This window comes from Eleutherodactylus coqui, chromosome 7 (assembly GCF_035609145.1).
Source record: "Eleutherodactylus coqui strain aEleCoq1 chromosome 7, aEleCoq1.hap1, whole genome shotgun sequence".
Taxonomy (NCBI): Eukaryota; Metazoa; Chordata; class Amphibia; order Anura; family Eleutherodactylidae; genus Eleutherodactylus; species Eleutherodactylus coqui.
Window position 1 is genome coordinate 213342781 of NC_089843.1, and position 23363 is coordinate 213366143.

At 45.5% G+C, this 23363-nt stretch overlaps 1 protein-coding gene across 1 annotated transcript; it reads right to left on the bottom strand.

The window, feature by feature from the left end:
* Positions 1–5872: 5872 nt before the first annotated feature.
* On the bottom strand, positions 5873–17846 carry CCNG2 (cyclin G2). The gene is made up of 8 exons (XM_066574337.1): positions 17488–17846; positions 16727–16871; positions 13279–13416; positions 12891–13141; positions 11654–11732; positions 11472–11570; positions 10519–10724; positions 5873–9299 (listed from the first exon to the last, which is right to left on the bottom strand). Exons 2-8 carry the CDS (start codon positions 16862–16864, stop codon positions 9164–9166), a joined length of 1047 nt encoding a protein of 348 aa, XP_066430434.1. The 5' UTR covers positions 16865–16871; positions 17488–17846; the 3' UTR covers positions 5873–9163.
* Positions 17847–23363: the final 5517 nt, after the last annotated feature.

Sequence of the window (23363 nt, forward strand, 5' to 3'; positions counted from 1 at the left end):
TATTGTGTTCAAACTGAGATTTTGTTAAATCGATGAGCGGCCAATAATTGGTTCAGTATCGCCAATAGGGTCCGTTCTGTCCTGAGACTGAGCCATTCCGCCATGTGGATTCCCCTTTCCTGCTCCCCAAACGGAGCCCCGGGCACAGGTGTGAAACCACCCTAAGGCCTCATGTCCACAGCATAAATCAATTTACAAAATCCGCGTCGGTCTCCCGGATGTGTAATTGGGCACCTGCAAGTAATTAAATACCGGTGGCTGTCATTTTCCCCGGTGTGTGGATTGCACTGCAGCATGCTCCATTTTTATGCAGTTTTCTCGTACGGGCGGCTCACGCAGCTTTCATTGAAGCCAATGGAAACCGTCCGGATCTGCAGCACGTCCACAGTTGTCACTGCATTCGTGCCACCGACCGCAGGAAAGCAGGAGTTTCAAAGGCAAGAAAAAAAAAAAGGCACGCCGACGGCGTCCCCAGCACATCCGCTGTGCAGAAGAAAAAAGATCAGGCCGCGATAGTGGAGAGCCCCGCAGCGTCCGGACAACTGAGTATAATGTATTTTATGGTCTCATGTCCGTGGGCCGGGTGAATTCGGCACAGGCAAACCGTGCGGGCCCGTGGATATGAGGCCTAAGTCTTCACTCAGATTATGTCTAGAGATGAGCCAGCGTACTCGGAAAAGCACTACTCGCTCGAGTAATTTGCTTTATCCGAGTATCGCTGTGCTCGTCCCTGAAGATTCGGGTGCCGCTGCGGCTGACAGGTGAGTCGCAGCGGGGAGCAGGGGAGAGCGGGCGGGAGAGAGGGAGAGAAAGATCTCCCCTCCGTTCCTCCCTGCTCTCCCCTGCAGCTCCCCGCTCCGTGCCGGCACCCGAATCTTCAGGGACGAGCACAGCGATACTCGGATAAAGCAAATTACTCGAGCGAGTAGTGCTTTTCCGAGTACACTCGCTCATCTCTAATTATGTCCAAAAAGTTACATAAAATGAGTCAATGTATCTATTAAGAGTTGCGATATCTGTTTATGTATTAAGGCTGCGGTCACACGGGGCGTAAATCCCGCAGAATGACCGCAGCAGGTCAGCACGGAAATACTACACGATTTGTGCGGTAGAAATGCAGCTTCTCAACTCCCGCTGAACGGCGCAGGTTTGGAAACAGCTTCACCGTCTGTATTCCGCTGCAGCCATCTCTCCCCATAGAGAGGCCGCAGCGGAAACGGCGATCCAATGGACATGCCACGGCTTTGAATTCTGCGTGGCATGTCAACTTCAGTGTGGCTTGGCAGCAACGGCTTCTCTGCAGCGTGTGGATAGATTTTTGCAAATCTTGGACCCTTTGCTCGTTAGTCTCTGGTTTAAGATTGCCAGCGGAAAGTGGAAGGTCCGCCCCGTGTGAACCCAGCCGAACTCGAAGTTTGTTTTGCATAAAATATGTGCTTTTATGTTGCAAGTATCTTTGCAGCAAGCTAGAATGCTGCGTGCAATCAGACTACCATCGTGCATTGCCAATAGCACTGCCCTATATTCCACAGTCAGGCAAAGTTAATATTTAGTGATTCCCTTTGCCCAGTTCCTGATTGTTCTGTTCTCGCTGACATTTCAGACTGTTCTAGGCAGAGACACAACACACCTCTTGTTTTTCTCCTCATATAGCTGCTTGATCAGGAGAACAAAGGCCTCTTACCTGCCCGAGCCAATAATTAACAGCAGGAGCCTCTGTGGGCATCACATTACTGTAACAAGTTCTCAGCATGGCTACACATAGGCTGTTACTAGCAGACAGCTAATATGTAACATGCTTTAGTACAAGTCAATAATGCTGAGCTGTAAACCGGGCACAACGCATGGCCAAGAGTGGCGCTGTTTCTGGGAGGAAAAAAAAAAAATTGCACTCAATTTTCTAATCCTGGCAACCTCTTAGTGGTTTAAGTAGCAGCATTTGGCCTTATATTGCCCGATGACCACATCCAGTGGGAAAATAATCAATTTTAACCCCTTAGCGCCACACAACATAAGTTTACGTCCTGACTATGGTGCTCTTCACGCAACAAGACTGATACGCGGTCTTCCGCTGCAACTGCGGGAGTTGATGAAACCATCGATCCCCGCGCTTAATGCTTTACATGCTGTGATCAATGTAGATTGCAGCATGCAAAGGGTTCATAGAGGGAGAGTATTCTCTCTGTGACATAATTGGTACTACATGATGTCATCGTGGAGGGCCGATGGGTTGCCATGGAAACCAGATGCCATACGCTGTAATGCATTAGCATAGTGATCAGAGCTTTTATGGTTCAAGTGACCTACAGGGATGTGTAAAAAAAAAAAAAAACACCAAACTTTTGTGTGCACATCTCCATATATATATGGAGATGTGCACGCAAAAATTTTTAAATAAATTGAACACTATTTATCCTGCACAGCAAATGCCGTAATAAAAACAAACGAAAAAACTTGAGCAAAATGCTTTTTCTTGCCTCCCATAAGAATGCAATAAAAGTGATCAAAAAGCCGTGTTTAACCCAATTTAGCACCAATAAATACTATAGCTTGTCATACAAAAAAAGCCCTCATAGAGCTCTGTCCATATAAAAATTTTTAACAAAGTTATAGGACTTTGAATGCAAAGTTGTAAAAAAATAAATTAAATAAAGATTTTTATTGTGCAAAAGTGGAAATACCTTAAAAAAAAAAAAGGTCGAATTTTGGTATCTTCATAATCGTACCAGTTTACAGAGAAAATGTCTCATGTCACGTATGCTGTATGATTAACACTGTAGAACAACAAAGAATAGCAGGATGTGTTTTCGCTCCCTGCCCTCTAAAGAAAAAAAATGTTTTATAAATAATGCATTATACCAGTGTTGGCAAACCCTTTAGAGACCAGGTGCCCAAACTGCAACCCAAAACCCACTTATTTATCGCAAAGTGCCAACATGTCAGGGGGCGGGGTTTATCACAACATATCATTTTTACCTCCATCATTTTTAAAAGGAGAGGGCTGTTTCAAAATAGGCAGCGTGCAGATTTTGACTGCTTTTTGAATGCGGAAATTGCCACAGAAAATTCTACTGAGGACATTCTGCAGCATTTCTGCCACGTGTAAACATACCCCAGCAGTAATAGTAACCCCCCCCCCCCCTCCAGAGAGGCCCCAGTGGTAATAGTGACCCTCCTCCCACCCCCACACAGCGGCAAGTGACCCCACTTCCACCCCCACACAGTGGCCGCAGCGGTAATAGTGACCCCCCCCATAACAGCCCCAGTAGTAATAGTGCCCACCTGAGACCCATATACTTAGCTCTTCCTCCTCATCAAAGCGCTGCTGCTCCTCTGCTCAGCGCTGATCCCAAGTGCACACTGTGACATCAGCGAGTGCCGCCGGACACCTCCTTCCCCTGCTGTCGCGGAACCATGGAGATAATGTCAGGGGAGGAAGATTCTGGCTGCACACTGACGTCACAGTGTGTGCGCTGGGACCAGCGCCTCTGAGTGAATACCGGCAGGGTAGCCGCAGCACCTCAGCCAGTATTCACTACCTCTACGAGGCATGCCATTAGGTTCATCACCACTGATTTATACATACCCAAAAATGGTATCAATGAAAATTAGTTTGCCACACAAAAAAAAACAAGCCCTCATATTGCAATGTTGATGGTAAAATATAAAAGTTATGGATTTTAAAAAGTGGAGATAAAAATCCCGCCAAAATTGTCGCGTCCTTATGGCCAAAATAGGCTGACACATTAATGGGTTAAAAACCACTGATGCTCACTGTATCTGGGCTTGGCATCAGAAAGGGCATTGAACTGGAAGGAGAAAATGGAAAAACAGTGGCATTTATGGTAGATCAAAGAACATGACTAAAGGAAGGCTATTATGTGTGCCAACAGGGGGATTCCGGCTGCACCTTTTATCTGCTTTCCAACTTGCTCCCATCTAGAGGTATCTCTGCAGAAATAGTTTACGCATCATATGCCAGTCATAAACCGTCCAATGGACAATCCACCTCTGCCAGCGATCTGGGCTCTCTCCCTGCCTCTTGAAGTAAAAACCACCAGAAAAAGCAGCCTGGGGATCACCTGGCATTCATTGTGTACATGACCACTCAGCCAATCACAGACAGTGATTTTTCCATGGCCACTGAAGTCTGTGATTGGCTGAGTGTTCACCTGCACAATGAATTCCATACAACTGCTAGCATCCTTCTTCCAAGCGGCAGGCACCGCGACTCCAGCGCTGGACAGGGAGCCGTTGGAGTAGGTATGTCTTTTTTCTTTCTATTACACAATTCTAAGGCCACCTGCACACGGCAGAGCCGGAGTCCACCTGTAGGTTCCAGCTCTGACCACAGCCAGCGACCCCATGTACCTGTATTTTCTCCACTGTGGATGGTCGTGGCGGGCCACCGGACATCCACGGTACAGGCTTTTTTTTTTTTCTCATTTCAAAATGTTTATTTTTACTGCACTGTTGCTAGGAGACAACGCGAAATCCGCAATGTAAATTGCGGACAGGCCGCAGGTCAGACAACTTCCACTGACTTCAATGGAAGCCATCAGCGCAAAATTGGAGCATGCTGCGATTTTTTTCCTCCGCGACCGCAAATCGCAGTTGATTTCCCATAGCATGCTATGTACGGCATTTGCTGCGGATCCGGGTGGTGCTGAAGTGGTAAATTGGAATTAGCTTCGTTAAACATAATTAAGCTCAACCTTTCTGGAACTGTCAGACATGGTAATGATTAATTAGGTTCCCAATTAAGACATACTGACAGTCATATGGCCCATTTACACCAAATTAAAACGATTCTTGATTATCCAAGTTGGTGACATCACCAGCTCGTTCATATAGGCATAATCACTGAATTGTGAACTTCTCATTCCTATGTGAAACACTGAACGATCAGCATTTCAAGACGCTACAAGAAGCCAACGATGATATTTATGCCGTCTGAAGCTGAACGATTCTCATTAGCCATTCATATCACAAGCAATCAGGCAAGGGGGGGGTGGAAGAGAATGGAGGGAGAAAAAAAAAAAAAAGTTTTTGCTGTACTGGCCCTTTAAGTATATACTGAATTCTTTGATACTTTCTCTATACTGTTGTCTCAGTGCACTTCTATACAGGACGTGAGCATGAGCACTTCCTATTCTCAAGGTCTTCTTGCATTAGTAATGCTCTATTCAGATGGGAATACTGTTCCTTTAGGACTTGCTCTACTTGCAGCGAGTGTGTGACAATGGCGGTAGATGAGGCTTCCAGTTCCTCCACTATGACCCATCTGCCTGATCTCTTCTTTAATCTCTGCTAAGTCAGAGCTGATGGGGCGAAGGCCTTGAGAGATCAGGTCCCTCATGAAGCACTTTGAAACGTTCTCACAGTCCTCCCCCTCAGAGTATGTCTCCTCATCCTCCCCCTTACTGTGTGCAGAGACAGGCTCCTGAGCCGGCGCCATCTTGGCGAGGGGCCGCGGGGAACGAGCGCTCCGGTCTCTGGAGAAGCGCTGCATATCCGACTGTCCCTTTGTCTGTCGGGGAGTCCCCTGGAGGTCGGTGCTTCTGTCTTTAGTAAGTTTTCCCATTTTTCTTTTAGTTTTGCTGCTGTTAGGGGGTCTCGGAAGGTGCCACACCGGAGGGGCGCTTCACTCAAGTGGCCATCCCGCTCAGCGTCCCAGCATGAGCACTTCCCATTGAAAACAGCATGGCATTGTGGGTATATTTTAAGCTGTAGACATAAAAAGCATGTTGCTTTAAAATATTGTTCTGTGTTTGAGCTGTGCAATACCAGAGACAGTAAAGAGTAGCTCTGTTACACGCAGGACATTGCCCCCCCAAACCCTTTCAAAGTAATTGAGTTACAAACAAACACATAAAATTCATAAAAAGTATTTATTGGTTAAGACTGCTGTAGAAAACCAAGACAGTCTAATAAACAATATATGCCATATGGAATAAATTAAATATCTACATGCCATTTAACAAAATGCTACATACATGTACAAAAATAACATTTTTCTGTGCATTTTAGTTTTACTTTTTTTTTTTATTTACATTTTTCTGTACATTTGTTTTTTGCACAACAGATTTGAACATACAGCACCATTCATAGTTGTACCTTCACACATAGTTGTACCTTCACACACATCTACATGAACATACATGTAGAAATCTAACAAGTTCACAATTCACATTTTTTAACCAAATATATAGAACACAAGTATTGTTTTCATATGTTTTGTTTTCCTTTTAAACTACATAGGAACCATTTTGGAATTAACATTCCTGACGATTCAGCTTTAGTAGACTGAACACAGGCACCCTTTTGGCAACGAGACAGCAGATCGTGATCATTGGCAAGGAGGCTATAGCTTACAAAAAGCCTCTCCAGGTCGGGGCTACACAGTCACTTTGGCTGTGACACGGGCCACGAGGCCGAAGACCTCAATGCAACCGCACACCCTGATAGAAGTCAATGTAGTCATGTTGCCACAACCCACAGATCATAAGGAATCCAAAAGTGCTGGAATGCTTACTAGTGTACTTTAGGCTTAAAAAAAAAAAAAAAAGTCAAAAACTGACTATTTTCTTTGCTTTGATATGTGGTCCAACGTATCTAACAGTGCAAAACAATGGAATGGTACTGCCAAACCAAAATTTATGTGTAGATCACCTAATCCTTTGTGTAAGCTAGTACTACTAAACAATACATTCACAAAAGTAAAGCATGCAAATAAATGACCAAGCAAAAAACTTTATGCACCTGAGTCCCTCCGTCACTCCTCTGGTAGGATACCGTGTACCCATAAGTGACGGCTTTGTCTGCAAGATCTAGCAGCACAACAACTGCTACAAAATGGTTATGACAAGTGACAGTTGGCGCCCGCTCACCACAAACAGAAAGACATAAGACTATTTTAATAGTCAGTATGTATCTTCTGAGGTTAACACACAACCGTTTAAACTACTACTACCTCAACTAAGTTGCCTTACTTGATTAAATGCAGGTACTAACCCTGGTGCAGGCCCGAGGGCTACAACCTGTTGGATGGAATTCTAGAATTTAAAGGGATATTCCGCTGTCAAATGAATGCTTATCAAGCATTACTAAATATAATTATTAATCTGCAGCTCTAATCATCATTACCTTCTCCCGCCACTGTAGAAGTGAAGTGACTCGAGCTTGCTGCATTTACACAGCCTATAGAGTGTTGCGCCCAAGATTCTCGGGCGAGATTTGCATGCCCTATTCTGGTGTGACACTCGCATGAAAAACAGGACATGCTGAAACTTTTCCATCTCACAGCAGTGCTGCAAAAAGGGGGGGGGGGGGGGGAAAGAGAACACGCCCGTGTAACTAGACCCACTGCAAAAAAAACGGATCTATTTTTGTGGCTTCCGCCGCACACCAAACTTACACGAGAATACTGGCCCAAGAACGTTTCATATTCAGCTCTTGTCACCGGATTGCTGACCAACTACATGGCAGTAGTTAGTGGGGGACACGCACAGGAAGAACGTACGGAGCAGGAAGTTGTAGTAAATGTAGTTTCAAAGCGGAATGTCAGCAGGGATGCAGCGGCCAACTTGGAAAAGAGCGTTGTGGAGGGACGTTCGAAATATAGGACAGGTTAAAGGTCACTCATGAGGTTAGGAATTAAAGACTAGTAGAATTAGTCTAAAAACTTGTAAGTAGGAAACAAAAGTAGAGTTGGAATGCCTTAAACATTTGTTTCTAAGCGGTAACTAAATTATGTAGTAGCATAGCCATTCAAAATAAGGAATGCTGAACATGTAACTGCAGATTTGTGAGCGGATTATTATGCCACAACAAGGCTGCATTCACAATAGCGAGCGACATATTGGTCCGAGAAACTGATGCAAAGAAAGAAAAAAAAATAAAGATAAATTGGGACGGTCAATGCGAGTGCGTTGCGATTTCCGTGCGCGAAGTGAAAAAAAAAAACTGCATGTATTTTCAATAGGACATTTTTTTTTTTTTTTAAACAATCACATTGCATGTAAATGGGTGATTTCTTTTCACCCCTCAACTATTGGAAACCATGCGCAAGATTTCTGTGGAATGGGATTGTTCTCAGTAAGAGAAACCAAGTAATCTTGTAGATATGATACCTTTTAATGACTAACAAAAATACATGATGTTAATGCGAGCTTTCCAACCTCTCAGGGTTCTTCCTCAAGCTTAAAGGGGTTGTCTCACGCCGAAACGGGTTTTTTTTTTTTTTTGCAAGACAAACCCAATGCATGTGTTTAAAAAAAAACAAACAAAAAAAACGTTTAGTACTTACCCGAATCTCCGCGCTGCGGCGACTTCTTCCTTACCTTACTAAGATGGCCGCCGGGATCTTCACCCACGATGCACCGCGGGTCTTCTCCCATGGTGCACCGTGGGCTCTGTGCGGTCCATTGCCGATTCCAGCCTCCTGATTGGTTGGAATCGGCACACGTGACGGGGCGGAGCTACGAGGACCAGCTCTCCGGCACAGAAGACCGCACAGCACAAGCGCGTCTAAAAATCGCCAGAAGACGGCGATTTTAGACGGATCCATGGCGACGGGGACGCTAGCAACGGAGCAGGTAAGTGAATAACTTCTGTATGGCTCATAATTAATGCACGATGTATATTACAAAGTGCATTAATATGGCCATACAGAAGTATATAACCCCACTTGATTTCATGAGACAACCCCTTTAAATGGTATCATATCTACAAGATTACTTGGTTTCTCTTACTTAGTACATTCATATTTTGCTCTACTGGCTAACACGGTACCAAACCTTTTTCGTTTTAGATTTCTGTGGACACGCAGGAAAAAAAAAAAAAAAAAACTCAAATATAAATAGACCTATTGGAAACAATTAGGTCTAATTCAGTATTAGCTCTGTGCATCTCAGTACGCGAGAAACTTGCTCTTGTGAATGCACCCTCAAAGACGATACAGGAGGAGACAACCAAACTGTTCTGTTTTTGGCATTTAAAAAGGGGGGGGGAAAAAAAACCAACTATTCAAGAAGTTTTGTTGGCATTCTAAAAACATTGATAAACCGGTAGCAAATAAAAACTAAGCTCCAACTTGTGCAACAGTCTCATATTCCATCCGCATAGTATGACGACATAACATGCATACATGTATTATCCTTTGCTACAAAGGGTAACGATGATTTCGGCATTTCAGTTTTGGCTTGCAATCATCAAAAAAGAATGACGCCTCAAGGTCACTTGGAGGAGAGCTGCTCAAACTGTCTTCCCCGCTGCTCATGTCTTCACATGAATCCTCACTAAAAGGGAAGAAAGTCAACACATTACTACATTTGGACACCTTGTATCTTACATAAGCTCAAACAATTCAGGTTATTCATGAACACGGTGTGAGACTCCCCAAGATTACCTACTTAACAGATGGCTACCAATAAGGTTGAGTGCCCAGTCGGCCCGCACAAACAGATTGCCAAATGGCCAGAGCAGTGTTGTCCATCAATGCGGACACGGCTGCAAGTTAATATAGATTTAATTTTTTTTATATATTATATATGGGAGTGGTTGAATTTGCTAGAGTTCAAAAACAAACAAACAAAAAAAAAGGGGTGTGGGTGGGGAAGCCAATGGGCCAATTGTGGAGGGGATCTCAATAGCACAAGTCATAGTGTAATGACTACAAGTGCAGTAAAGAGGTATTGCAGAAAGCGCCATGGAGGATATTGCATCATCATATTACCCCACAAGATACTATTTTGTTCATGTAACAGCCACAGTAATGTCGCATATTACAGCTACAACACCCCCACAGTTCCACTGAACCAAAACTGATACTTGTAAGATTTTGAGTTTGGATAAGCATCTAAAATACTCAAGTCATCCATTTCTTAGTTCTAAGGGCTCATGTCCACGGGCAGGTTTGAATTACGGAATCAGCGTGGTGTACCTGCAGCACGATGATCCGCAGTGCAAGCCGCCCATAGACAATCATGGGTGGTGCCCACAGCTTGATTAAAGCAATCGGATTTGTTTTGCGGATCTTCTGGTGCGGAAAACAAATTGCAGCATGTTCCGTTTTGCCACGGATCCTGCAGGGACGGCTTTCATTGAAGTCAATAGAAGCCGTCCGATCTGCTGCACACCCGAAAAAGTCACTGCAGTCGTGCCACAGATCCTGCAGGAAAAAAAAAGAAGAATCTTTACTGCACATGGCGGCCCGCACACATCCACAGAGAAGACGCATGGCCACACAGAGAATCTGGAATGGTGAGTAATGTCCTCATGCCGCAGGCGGGGTTGGATCCTATGGGTGGGAGCCCCACCCATGGACATGAAGGTCCAACCACTTTATCTAAAACTTTCAAGCGACAACAAGAAATGGCGGCCATTGCAGCTACCATAGTGTGTTCTCATGTATTTATCTGGCCTCCTGAACAATCACTTGGCAGGTTCTACGTAGATCAGGAGTTGAGAGGCATCAAATGAGCAGATGCTAGAACTGCCATATTTCCAAGCACATACCTCTCACTCTCATTCATATAGCCATACTCTGGAATAGTTGGCAGCTCTGGAACACTGTAGTAACTGTTATGCAGGTTCTGTGCTGTGCGTCTGGACACAATCCATACTAGCTTCTTGTGGTCGGGTTTGCAGCATTCTGGGGAGGAATAATCTGCGAGGCAATTTGATACCAACTCCCGCCAGTAAAGCATGTCTTTGTCATTAACCTGGAAGGAAAGGTATTTCAGTATATTATTCCACTAATTAAGCAGTTGAAATCTTATCAGAGAAAATGTATTGCTTTGAACTAACCCCATTAGGATAGACGGCGCTAACAAGCGTGTGCTTTGAGGCCCCCCCCACTTCCCCAACAGCCCTATTAGGCAGAGCAGTGACCCTCTGCAAAAAGTAGCTTGGTATTACAGGGCAACATACCACTCCTCAAAGAAAAAGGTTGTCAAGAGACAACAACCCTTATAAGAGGCTTCTTAAACCAGAATTACATTTTCATTGTGATTGGAGTGTCTCTGTATCCGATTTAGCATTCAGTATAAGGGCTCGGTCAGACGAGTGTGGTTTGCACGCTGCTAAGCAACGTGTAAACCGCACTGCTGACATGCAAGGATTATGCGCGTGAATGGGCTGTCCCTAGCTCCGCAGGGCAGCCCATTCACATGTCTGTGGTGCGGGCAGCCTATGGACAGTACCCTGGGACAGCGCGCACCAACGGAGCTGACAGGCGAGTCGGCAATAGCTGTCCGTTCTTTTTTTTATTAGAAGCACAGATTCTAAAAAAGGTCTGTCTGAGCGTTTCCATAGGTATTGGTTGCTATAAAGGCGTTGTTTACATGCTGCTGTAGCAGCGTGTAAACCACGCTCGTCTGACCCGAGCCCTAAGAAAGCATTACTGCACAACCAAACAAACCTTGGGATAAGATTTACCAGTCAGATTCTATTCCTCAGAACAGAATTACCTTTGAATGTTTTTGTACACGAAGAGCTATCTCAAATAGTTCTAGAGACTTCAGGGTTTCGACTTCGAGCGTCAGAAGGCACAAGGCTAACACTGAGGGCTGGAGAGACAAATAGGAAGGTAAGCCTGGTACAGTTTAGTCACCGATCTGACTAATCGGTTTCAGAAATAAGAAAAACATACTTTTGCTTTGGAAAAAATGAGCCGGCAGTTGCAAGCTTTCAGCTGTGCTTCTAGTTTCTCAAGGCTCAATACTTCTTTCCTGCAAAACAGAAAATCCATTAAATACTCCTTCATGGAAACGAAAGCACAAATACCAATTAAGTCTGCAAGAGAAGGAAGACGTTCACTAAGAATTTCAATTCTCCTTGTGACAGACATTTCCATTATGGTTCGTTTAGGGTGGTTTCACATCTGCATTGGAGATTCTGTGGCAGATGTGGCTGCAAACACCAGAAGAAAAAGCACTGCATGCAGTACTTCTTCATTCAGAAAGCGGGCAGACCCCATTATAGTCAATGGCGTCCGCATGGTGCCGTTCGGTTCCGTCCAGAGATGGAAACTATTCAGCTGTGGGGGATTCCCCTTTCCTACTCCCCAAACGAGGCAGGAAAGCAGAGCTCCCAGCGCAGATGTGAAGCCACCCTGACAGCTACATAACTAAGCACAGCGGCAGACAATCCCACCAGAGTACTGGAAGCAGCACCAAGATTTAAAGGGGTTGTCCCGCGCCGAAACGGGTTTTTTTAATTTTTTTATTCAATAGCCCCCCCGTTCGGCGCGAGACAAACCCGATGCATGGGTTAAAAATAAAAACCGGACAGTGCTTACCTGAATCCCCGCGCTCCGGTGACTTCTTACCTACCTTGCAAAGATGGCCGCCGGGATCTTCTCCCTCGGTGGACCGCAGCTCTTCTGTGCGGTCCATTGCCGATTCCAGCCTCCTGATTGGCTGGAATCGGCACACGTGACGGGGCGGAGCTACGAGGAGCCGCTCTCCAGCACGAGCAGCCCCATTCAACACGGAGAAGACCGGACTGCGCAAGTGCGTCTAATCGGGCGATTAGACGCTGAAAATTAGACGGCACCATGGAGACGGGGACGCTAGCAACGGAACAGGTAAGTGAATAACTTCTGTATGGCTCATAATTAATGCACAATGTACATTACAAAGTGCATTAATATGGCCATACAGAAGTGTATAACCCCACTTGCTATCGCGGGACAACCCCTTTAATCACTCGTCTGAAGGTGTATTCCAGCTCTGGTGGTGACCACCACCCTCCAGTCAGCCTGTGCTCACTGATGTACCGCCACGAGTATGTCAATACATGAAGTCCATTTATTACATGCCTAATGTAAGTATCCTGGATACAAAGCACAGAAGAACATAAGACGAAGGTAGCCCTGCGGCACTCACCTCTCAGAGGAATGGCAGAGAACTATTGTGTGATATAAGTGCAAGAAGGTTAAGGCAGTGGTCGCTTTGAAGTCAAAGTGCAATTTTTCTGAAATTATTTTCTCCATCCGCTTAATGTCAGACACAGTGCATTTACATTGGCTGATGCGGATCACATCGTGGATGGACGGGATGTTGCAGTCTTCTTCCACAACTCGCGCTGCCAATTGAAAGCAGCAAACGCCAATACAAGACAGGTGTTTTGGCTTCACCTTAAAACGCAAACACAGAAAAAAGTTCATTATGTATTCTCCAAGGAGACTGAAGCAAGAGTAGAGAGCCTTCAAGTAACGAGGAAAGACTTTGAATTCCTTTTGCATACATGCATTTATAAATCGGCTGTCCGTACCTTCATAATGGCCAAAAACCGATCCAAGATGTTCACAGCCAAGACAAAGGTCTCCGTACTTAAGCCAAAGAAGTTTGTGAGACTCCATAAATCTTCTACTTTTGCATTTCTTGACTTTGGACAGATTGTATTGTCATTCTGAAAAGTACACAGGAAAGCATGTTAAAGGGAACCTGGCAGCACTTCTTAAGACAGTAAACCAAGCCCAGCGCTAGAATAATCACCTGCCCCCGCTTAGTCAGTAGATCTATACACCTAATGTATATCGGTATAATGCCATCTAACCCTCCCAATGCAGCTCTCTCCCGTCTGTCTATCGAGAACACGCGTGTGGTTTGGTGAGCCGGGTGTCAATCTGCAGAGGGAGGGGGGAGATAGGGAAGAGAGATTTCAGACAATATCCCTCTTGGTTATGGGTATAGCCAAGGAGGTATATAATGTGCATATGATCAGCTGATGAACAAGCAAATGCTCGTTAGCCTGTAGCACATGTAAATGGAGATGTACAGCCAATGAGTGCATTCGGAATGATCAGAGAAACGATTGTTTGTCCCCATACCAGCGATAATCTGGTTGTGTGACTTCGTAACCAAGATGCTCATTGTCCGTTGACAGCCGTTACCAAAACACACAAAAAGAAAAAAAAAATGAAACACACCCCAAAAAAGCAAATACCAGAGAATAAAGCTTGAGATCAGCTCCGAGCAGGTTACATGTAATGTCAGAGAAAGGTCACAAAGTTCTATCACTTCTAGAATGTGCAGAATGCCTGAGAAATCAGAGCTTCTGAGTCCAGGACAACCGCTTTATAGGGAAGCAGTCAGCACAGAACTGGTATGGAAGCGGCGACAAGAGTGTAAAGCAGCGTTACAGCAGCACTCCACGCTTAAAGAAGCCATTTACCATAAACGGAAAGTCTTACTTTATACGTAGCACGCAAATACAAATGCAGCGCCCCGAGCTAAACAGGCGGCAGCTTCAGCGCGCTGAACAAGAACAGGACAAAGAAAAGCCGGTCTCTTCAGCCGTGCGGCCCCCCCTGGTGCGCTGCCTTGACTCAAGGCGGTACACTTGTAAAAAGGGTACTGCCATAGTATAACGCTCGTTTACACCATGGCAGCAGCTTCCATACCAGTTTTCTGGTGACAGGTTCCCAGTAATCCGGCATCAATGTGACCCAATACATGCCGAATCATCAGAAATTCCAGATTGTATGATTTTCATGAAACTCATTTGTATGGAGAAAAACAAACAAAAAAAAAAGCCACACACCACTCTACTGTTAAAGGGATTTTTAGGGAAAATACTAGGATCTATTCTAGTTCATTCATTAAATAACTGACATGGGTCCGAAGCTTGGGAGGACTACTGAACAGCTGACACACTGGGGTCGGACAAGAAGCTGCTGCTCCGCCCCTTGTAGTGGCCAGCGCTTGTAACTGCAGGCATGGCTCCTAGTTATTTCAATGAAAGCTCCTTGTGCAATTACAAGCGCCGGCCACTACACAGGGCTCAGAGCGGAAGCCATTGCATACCGGCGCTGTCAGCAGACCGGTCGGGGTCTCAAGTGATGGACCCCAGCTGATCAGCGGTTGATGATCTATCCTCAGCATAGGACATTATAAGTATTTTCCCTGGAAAACTCCTTTAAAGGGGTTGTCTCGCGAAAGCAAGTGGGTCTATACACTTCTGTATGGCCATATTAATGCACTTTGTAATGTACATTGTGCATTAAATATGAGCCATACAGAAGTTATTCACTTACCTGCTCCGTTGCTAGCGTCCCCGTTGCCATGGTTCCGTCTAACTTCGGTGTCTTCTTGCTTTTTTAGACGCGCTTGCGCAGATGCATCTTCTCCCTTCGGCTGGTCTTGGAAGCATCGGCGTTTTGGCTCCGCCCCCTTTTCGCGTCATCGCGTAGCTCCGCCCACGTCATGTGCCGATTCCAGCCAATCAGGAGGCTGGAACCGGCACACGTCATGGGCGGAGCTACGCGATGATGCGTACAAGGGGGCGGAGCCAAAACGCCGATGCTTCCAAGACCAGCCGAAGGGAGAAGATGCATCTGCGCAAGCGCGTCTAAAAAAGCAAGAAGACACCGAAGTTAGACGGCACCATGGAGACGAGGACGCTAGCAACGGAGCAGGTAAGTGAATAACTTCTGTATGGCTCATATTTAATGCACAATGTACATTACAAAGTGCATTAATATGGCCATACAGAAGTGTATAGACCCACTTGCTGCCGCGAGACAACCCCTTTAAGGAGTTTTGTCATTAGAAAAAAAAAATCCAATACTTACCCATTCCTCGCCAGTCAGCCTTCTTATCACATCTTCCCCAGGTCACCTGACCGCAAGCCGGCTGGATCCTCGCCTTCCGGTGACGAAGCGTACATTCTTGGCATTATGCCAGTCAGTGTACCCGTAGCATTCACTGCCTAGCGGGAATGCCGAATCCTATGTCAAGCTATTGCCACGACTGCGCATACACAGTGTCTTACAGCAATAGTATATGCACACTCGCAACGACACCGCGCATGCGCAGCCTCGGCAATAGCCTGGCATAGGATTCGGCATTCCCTGCTAGGTAGTGAATAGAGATGAGCGAGCGTACTCGGATAAGCACTACTCGCTCGAGTAATTGGCTTTATCCGAGTATCGCTGTGCTCGGGTCTAAAGATTCCGGTGCCGGCACAGAGCGGGGAGCTGCAGGGGAGAGCGGGGAGGAACGGAGGTAAGATCTTTCTCTCCTTCTCTCCCGCCCGCTCTCCCCTGCTCCCCGCTGCGACTCACCTGTCTGCTGCAGCGGCACCCGAATCTTCAGACCTGAGCACAGCGATACTCGGATAAAGCAAATTACTCGAGCGAGTAGTGCTTATCCGAGTACGCTCGCTCATCTCTAGTAGTGAACGCTAGTGACCGGGTACACGGACCTGCCAGAAGCAGAATGCCGAGAATCTACGCTGTGTAACAGGAAGAAGAGGATCCGGCCGAGTTGCAGGAAAACATGCGGTAAGAAAGCCGCTCTCACGCGAGCGTATTACGTGCATGTAATACGCGGTACCAATATTTACATTACTTAACACAATGCGAAAAAAAAAGCAAAAACCGGCATACACTATCTTGGCATGTATTACGCATGTATACGTGCCAAAATAGCATATGGTGATTATCGGCACACGCCAAGCACACAATGTGTTACGTACTACTGCGTGTTCACACGCGGTGTGCTGCCGGAAAAAAAAACAAAAAAACACAAACCCTCGTGTAGGAGATCCCTAGCTGTTGCAATCAGAAAGAGTTCTCAGCTAGTGCTCCGCTGCACGTGTGAAGTTCCCAGCCCTGATCAGCAGCATTATGTGGGTCAGGCGCCGCTTATCATATTTCCCTGTTCAGTTTCTCTTGGATCCCACCTCGCTAGCAGTACTCCTTAGCCCCCTCGCTCACCTCCGCGGTGGCCTCTATCAGGGTCAGGCCCTTCTCCCGGGGCTGGTACTTGCTTTCTTGCTCCAGATGGACACTGAGCTGCTTGAGGAGCTTGAAGGCCTCGTTGCTGGTGTTATCCATGGTGACCAGATCTTTCATCTTGGCTCTAGAAAAAACACAAACAATAGGGAAAAACTAAGAAACAACTGGAGACTTCACCCTACAAGACAGATCAGCTGCTGGGGGCGTGGCCTGATGTCAGGGGGCGTGGCAGACAGCTCCAGATCAACAGTCACGTCCACAGCCAGGACACATCCGGAGGGCTCTATTGTGTAGTGGGGGGATGACAACTAAAAAAAGAGGCCTTAAAGAAAACATTTCCCGAAGCGCTTAAAGTCACACATAAAAAAAACAAAAAAAAAAACAAAAAACCAAAGCCGACAAACAACTATTTTTATCATTTATTTCTGCAGGATGGGCCGGGTCTTGAACCGGCGAACGACTGGTATTTAAACCGGACGAGTCAATGGTGATTTTCATGCTTGCACAAAGCGAACAGATTATCCTTCAATCATTGGCCGTGGTTACACTGAGCGATCCGCCAATCGTCCCGTTTAAAAGCCTCCCAACTCCCCATCGCAGACCCTGTATACATCTACAGCCCAGCAGCTCCTGCAGTGCAGTACATGCCGGCATGTAAGGGGTTACACATACTGATACATTTCTATACACAGTGTATCCACCGACGTTTGATACATTGTAGCAGCGCAGCGGACCGTTACCTGCACGGAGCGTCCGCCGGTCATACAGGTAGCAGATCCGGCCACCTCCCGGCGCCCGTCCGCCGCTCACAGCCCCGTCATGATGTGCAGACAGCCGCCCGTAACGACAGATGTCCGAGGCTCCTTGAAGCTTCTGTGTCTCCAATGTCTTCGTCTTGTTTTTGTTTCTGAGCCTTCAACGCCCTGCAGCCTCAGACGTCACTGGGCGGAGGAATGTGCTACACATAACCAACACAAAGAAGTCATCCTGACGGTAAAGTAGTCCCAAGCGGGCGCCGCGGTTTCCAGGTCCCGTTTTCCTTTATTTAGGTGAAATAACTACCGGAATGAGGAGACATGAGCGAGACTGCGGAGATGGACTGAGAACCGTGCGGTTCCGTGAGAAGTAGAGAATGTAGTGCGGCGGATGAATTCATGAAATAGTTGAGTGCGTCACTGGGTGTTAACCCCTTAGTGACCGCACTTGTTTTGCTCTTTTCCATTTTCGTTTTTCTCTCCCCTTTTAAAAAATCATAGCGCCTTTATTTATCCATCACCGTCACTGTATGAGGGCTTGTTTTTTGCGGAACGAGTTGTATTTTTCAATGGTGCTATTTAATGTACCATATAATGTACTGAAAAACTTTAAAAAAATTCTTAAGTGGAGAAAAATGGGAAAAAAACGACATTCCGCCATCTTTCCGTGCGTCTTGTTTCTACGGCGCACAAACGGCAACAAAAATGGCATGATAGCTTTATTCTACGGGTCGGTACGATTGCTACGATACCAAACTTGTAGAGTTTTTTTTTGCTGTACTACATATATATATTTTTTTAAAGGTAGTTAATTTTTTAAAATCATTTTCTGTCTCCATCTTCTGCGCACAATAACTTTATAATTTTTCCGTCGATATATTTGTGTCACGGCTCGTTTTGTGCGGTGTGTCCTGCAGTTTCCGTTGGTATGATTTTGGAATACATCAGACTTTTTGATCACTTTTTATTAATTTCTTCTTGGCAACAGTGTGACCAAAAAAGTGCATTTCTGGTGGTTTTTATTTTTTTTTTTCGGACGACGTTCACCATGCGCGGTAAATGATGCGTTACTTTGATAGATCGGGCTTTTATGAACGCAGCGATACCAAATATGTAATTTTGTTTTCTTATTTAGATTTTTTTTTATTGGAAATATGGCAAAAGGTTTTTTTTTAAAAACTTTTATTACTTAAAAAAAAATTAAAATAATTAATAAAACTTTATTGTTCTTATTTGTACTTTTTCTTTCAGTCCTCCTGGGGGACCACAACTAGTGATGCTTAGATCTCTTATGTAGTATGATGTAATGCCCTAGCATTACATCATACTGCAATCTGACAAGCAGGGATGGCTTGATAGGCATTCTGCCATGACAGCCCTGGTGTTTTTCAGAAGGACCCCGTCTGCCATGACACCCGCACGGCTCCTCCGATCTCACAGCGAGAGGGGGGCATACGGGACCCCCGAATGATGTTCGGGGGGATTTAAATGCCGCTGTCAGATCTGACAGCGGCATTTAAAGGGTTAACAGTCCCAATTGGCTGCGCAGCCGAACGGGGCTATTGCCCGCAGATGTCAGCTGTAATAAACAGCTGACACCTACGATGTATGGAAGGAGATAGCAGCCCTATCTCCCTTCATACACGTCCTACAATGGCAGGATGTAAAAAGACTATAGCGTGGTCACTAAGGAGTTAAAGTCCCTGCCTCCCGCCCCCTGTCACTATCAGTTTGAAAAGACCGCCTGAATTTTGCGCAGCTGTGATTGGATAAAGGATTTAAGCTGCACCTGATTGGTTGCTAGTGATAGAAAAGTCCCGTGTGATTGGCTGGGGTTCTCTAGCAGGCAGGATTGGATGTTCTTGTTGCTGGACAGAATATTAGGAGTCTTCGCTGAGAATTTCTGAGCAGGCGCAGTAATGATTGGTCTGTCGCCTCTGCACTTGGGGGTCGTGGTTTACACCTGCGAGTGATGCTATGGCTGCGCTTCTGGGCAGGGGTGTACAGACAGATACATACTATACATTTATCTATGTTGCTATGACAACTGTTCCCAAATAACTTGGTGACTCTGCCATCACCTTTGAGCAGCATAAACTACATTAGGGGTTTCAAAGGTGAGGCGCTGGGGGTCCGGGCGAGCCAGTCTTTATACTCACTAGGTGCCGCTGCTGACAGACCGCTATAAGGAGCCATTATACCGTTATTAAAGCTGATAGGCGCAAAATCACTGTAAAAATTCAACTTTTAACCCCTTAACCACTCGGACCCATTTTTTTTTTCATTGATGTTTTTCCCCATTTTCAAAAAAAATCATATCTCGTTTATTTTTCCATCCAAGTAGAAGTCTAAAGGCTTGTTTTTTGCGGGACGAGGGTTTTTTTTCCGGTGATCCTATTTAACCCCTTAGTGACCACACTTTTTTTTTGCTTTTTTCCATTTTTGTTTTTTTCTTCCCCCCCCTTTTAAAAAAAATCATAACTTCTTTATTTATCCATCGACGTCGCTGTATGAGGGCTTGTTGTTTGCGGGACGAGTTGTATTTTTCAATGGTGCTATTTAATGTACCATATAATGTACTGAAAAACTTTTAAAAAATTCTAAGTGAAGAGAAATGGAAAAAAAACCGACATTCCGCCATCTTTCCGTGCGTCTTGTTTCTACGGCGCACAAACTGCAACAAAAAGGACCCGATCGCTTTATTCTATGGGTCGGTACGATTACTACGATACCAAACTTGTAGAGTTTTTTTTTTTTTTGCTGTACTACTTATATATTTTTTAAAAGGTATTCAATTTTTAAAAATTATTTTCTGTCTCCATCTTCTGCGCACAATAACTTTTTTATTTTTCTATCCATATAGTTGTGTGGGGGCTCATTTTGTGCGGTACGTCCTGTCATTTCCACTCATACCATTTTGGAATGCATCAGACTTTTTGATCGCTTTTTATTAGATTTTTTCTTGTTTTTTTGTTTTTTTTTTCCAGACGATGCATGGTAAATAATGCATTACTTTGATAGAACGGACTTTTATGGACGTAGCGATACCAAATATGTATTTTTGTTTTATTATTTAGATTTTTTTATTGTAAATATGGCAAAAGGTTTTTTTTTACTTTTATTACTTTTTTAAAAAATAATTAATAAAACTTTATTGTTCTTATTTTTACTTTTTCTTTCAGTCCTCCTGGGGGACCACAACTAGCGATGCGTAGATCGCTTATGCAGTATGATGTAATGCCATAGCATTACATCATACTGCATTCTGACAGGCAGCCTATCAAGCCACCCCACGGGGATGGCTTGATAGGCATTTTGCTATGGCAGCCCTGGTGTCTTTCAGAAGGACCCCGTCTGCCATGACACCTGCACGGCTCCTCAGATCTCATCGTTTTTGGGGGGATTTAAATGCCGCTGTCAGATTTGACAGCGGCATTTAAAGGGTTAACAGTCCCGTGCGGCTCAACGTAATAAACAGCTGATACCTGCGATGTATAGAAGGCGATAGCAGTTCTATTTCCCTCCATACACGTCCTCCAATGGCAGAACGTAAAAAGACTACTGCGGGGTCACGAAGGGGTTAATGTACCATATAATGTACTGCAAAACTTTTTAAAAAAATCCAAGTAGAGTGAAATTGAGAAAAAAAAGCTATTCCGCCATCTTGGGGGGCAGGTGTGGTAGTCTTAGTTCTACAGAATACACATTATTTTTTTTTTAACAGTTAATTTTTTTTTTACTCTACATTTATTTTAGACCCAATAGTCAACTTGAACTTGTGATGGTTTGCTCACTCCTGCAGTATAATGTAGTACCATAGTATTATATTCTACCATGATCTGACGGGCAGTCTTTCAAGCCCCCAGTGATCTCATTGCGGGGGTGGGGGATGGGGCATTCAGAACTCCCAAACTCCAATTTGGGCATTTAAATGCTGCTGTCAGAATTGACAGTGGCATTTAGAGGGTTAACAGCCCAGATCAGAGTGAGTGCTGATCATGGCTGTTGTGGGCAGGTGTCACCTGTAAAGAAAAAACATTGTATGGAGCGGGATTGGGGGGCGATCCCACTCTATGCAAACCCGGAATCTGCATAACATAATTGTAAGCAATGGAATGGTAAGGGGTTAATCCCCACCACACGTCCACAACAAGTGCTCTGTGGATAGAGCCTCTAAGGCCCAATGTCCGTAGGTGGGTTTGATTTGCAGAATCTGCGCGTGGCACCTGCGCATGAGAGCTGCAAATAAAGCCACCCATTCATTTAACACCTGTACATTTGTTTTTATTTGATTTGCAGATGCCATGCGCGGATAATAAATCACAGCATGCTCCATCTTACCGCGGAGCTTACGATCCGCAGTGCATCCGCAAATACATTTGCGGATGCATTGCGGATTTGAAGGTTAAAATCAACTACGGAGGTGGGGAAAAGGCTGGGAGGTGGTGTTACGGATTTTTTTCCACGTGGATGATCCGCAGTGCATCCGCGTACATCCTCGCATAAACGCAATCCGCGATCTCCCACAAGCAATAAAAAATCAATTTAAAGGGGTTGTCCCACGCCGAAACGGGTTTTTGTTTTTTTTCAATAGCCCCCCTGTTCGGCGCAAGACAAACCCGATGCAGGGATAAAAAAAACAAACCGGGTAGTACTTACCCGAATCCCCGCGCTCCGGTGACTTCTTACTTACCTTGTGAAGATGGCCGCCGGGATCTTCACCCTCGGTGGACCGCAGGTCTTCTGTGCGGTCCATTGCCGATTCCAGCCTCCTGATTGGCTGGAATCGGCACACGTGACGGGGCGGAGCTACGAGGAGCCGCTCTCTGGCACGAGCGGCCCCATTCAGAAGGGAGAAGACCGGACTGCGCAAGCGCGTCTAATCCGGCGATTAGACGCTGAAGATTAGACGGCACCATGGAGACGAGGACGCCAGCAACGGAACAGGTAAGTGAATAACTTCTGTATGGCTCATAATTAATGCACGATGTACATTACAAAGTGCATTAATATGGCCATACAGAAGTGTATACCCCCACTTGCTTTCGCGGGACAACCCCTTTAACGTTGACTCAAAGTGCATCCGCATGAAAAATCTGCACGGGCTTTCCCTCTCTGACCAATCAGCTGCTTCACAGCTCTGATTGACCGCTATGGGGTCTAATCAGGAGACCACTACAGCCGTCAATCAGAGCTGTGAACAGCTGATTGGTCAGAGAGGAAGAAGTTCCACCCACAGAACACTTGTGGTGGGGATTAAAAGTTGAGTTTTACAGTGATCCTGCTACTATCAGCTTTAGGCCTCATCTCCACTGGCGGATTTTTGCTGCAGAATTTGGAGAGGGCGTCCGCCTACGGATTCTGCAGCAATAACCCTCCGTAGCGCGCTATGGAAAAATAATTTTTCATGCACACGAGCAGAAACCAATTGTGGTTCCCACACGGACGACTTCCATTTATATCAAGCGCAACCCTCTGTCCACGAGCAGAGAATCATAGCGATTCTCCACTCGCGGCCGGCAAGTCGCAGCTAGCTGCGAATTGCCGCAATTCTCCGTGGTAAGCCTATAGGCTCATTGCGGAGATCCGTCAGCTGGCTCCTGCTCTCCGGCAGTGGCTCCCACGGCGGAGATTCGTCGCGAGATATCGCAACGTCCATGGACAGGAAGCCTTAGGAAGAGTAGAGGGGGATAATTACCTCACGTGATCTAGACTCTATGCTCCTCTTAATACAGAATTAAGCAGCCCCCCCAGTAATAAGCAGCCCCCACCCCCAGTAATAAGCAGCACCCCCCCAACCCATATACTTACCTCTTCCTTCCTGTCAGCATCGCTCCCTCTCTGCTTGCCCTGAGCCCGGA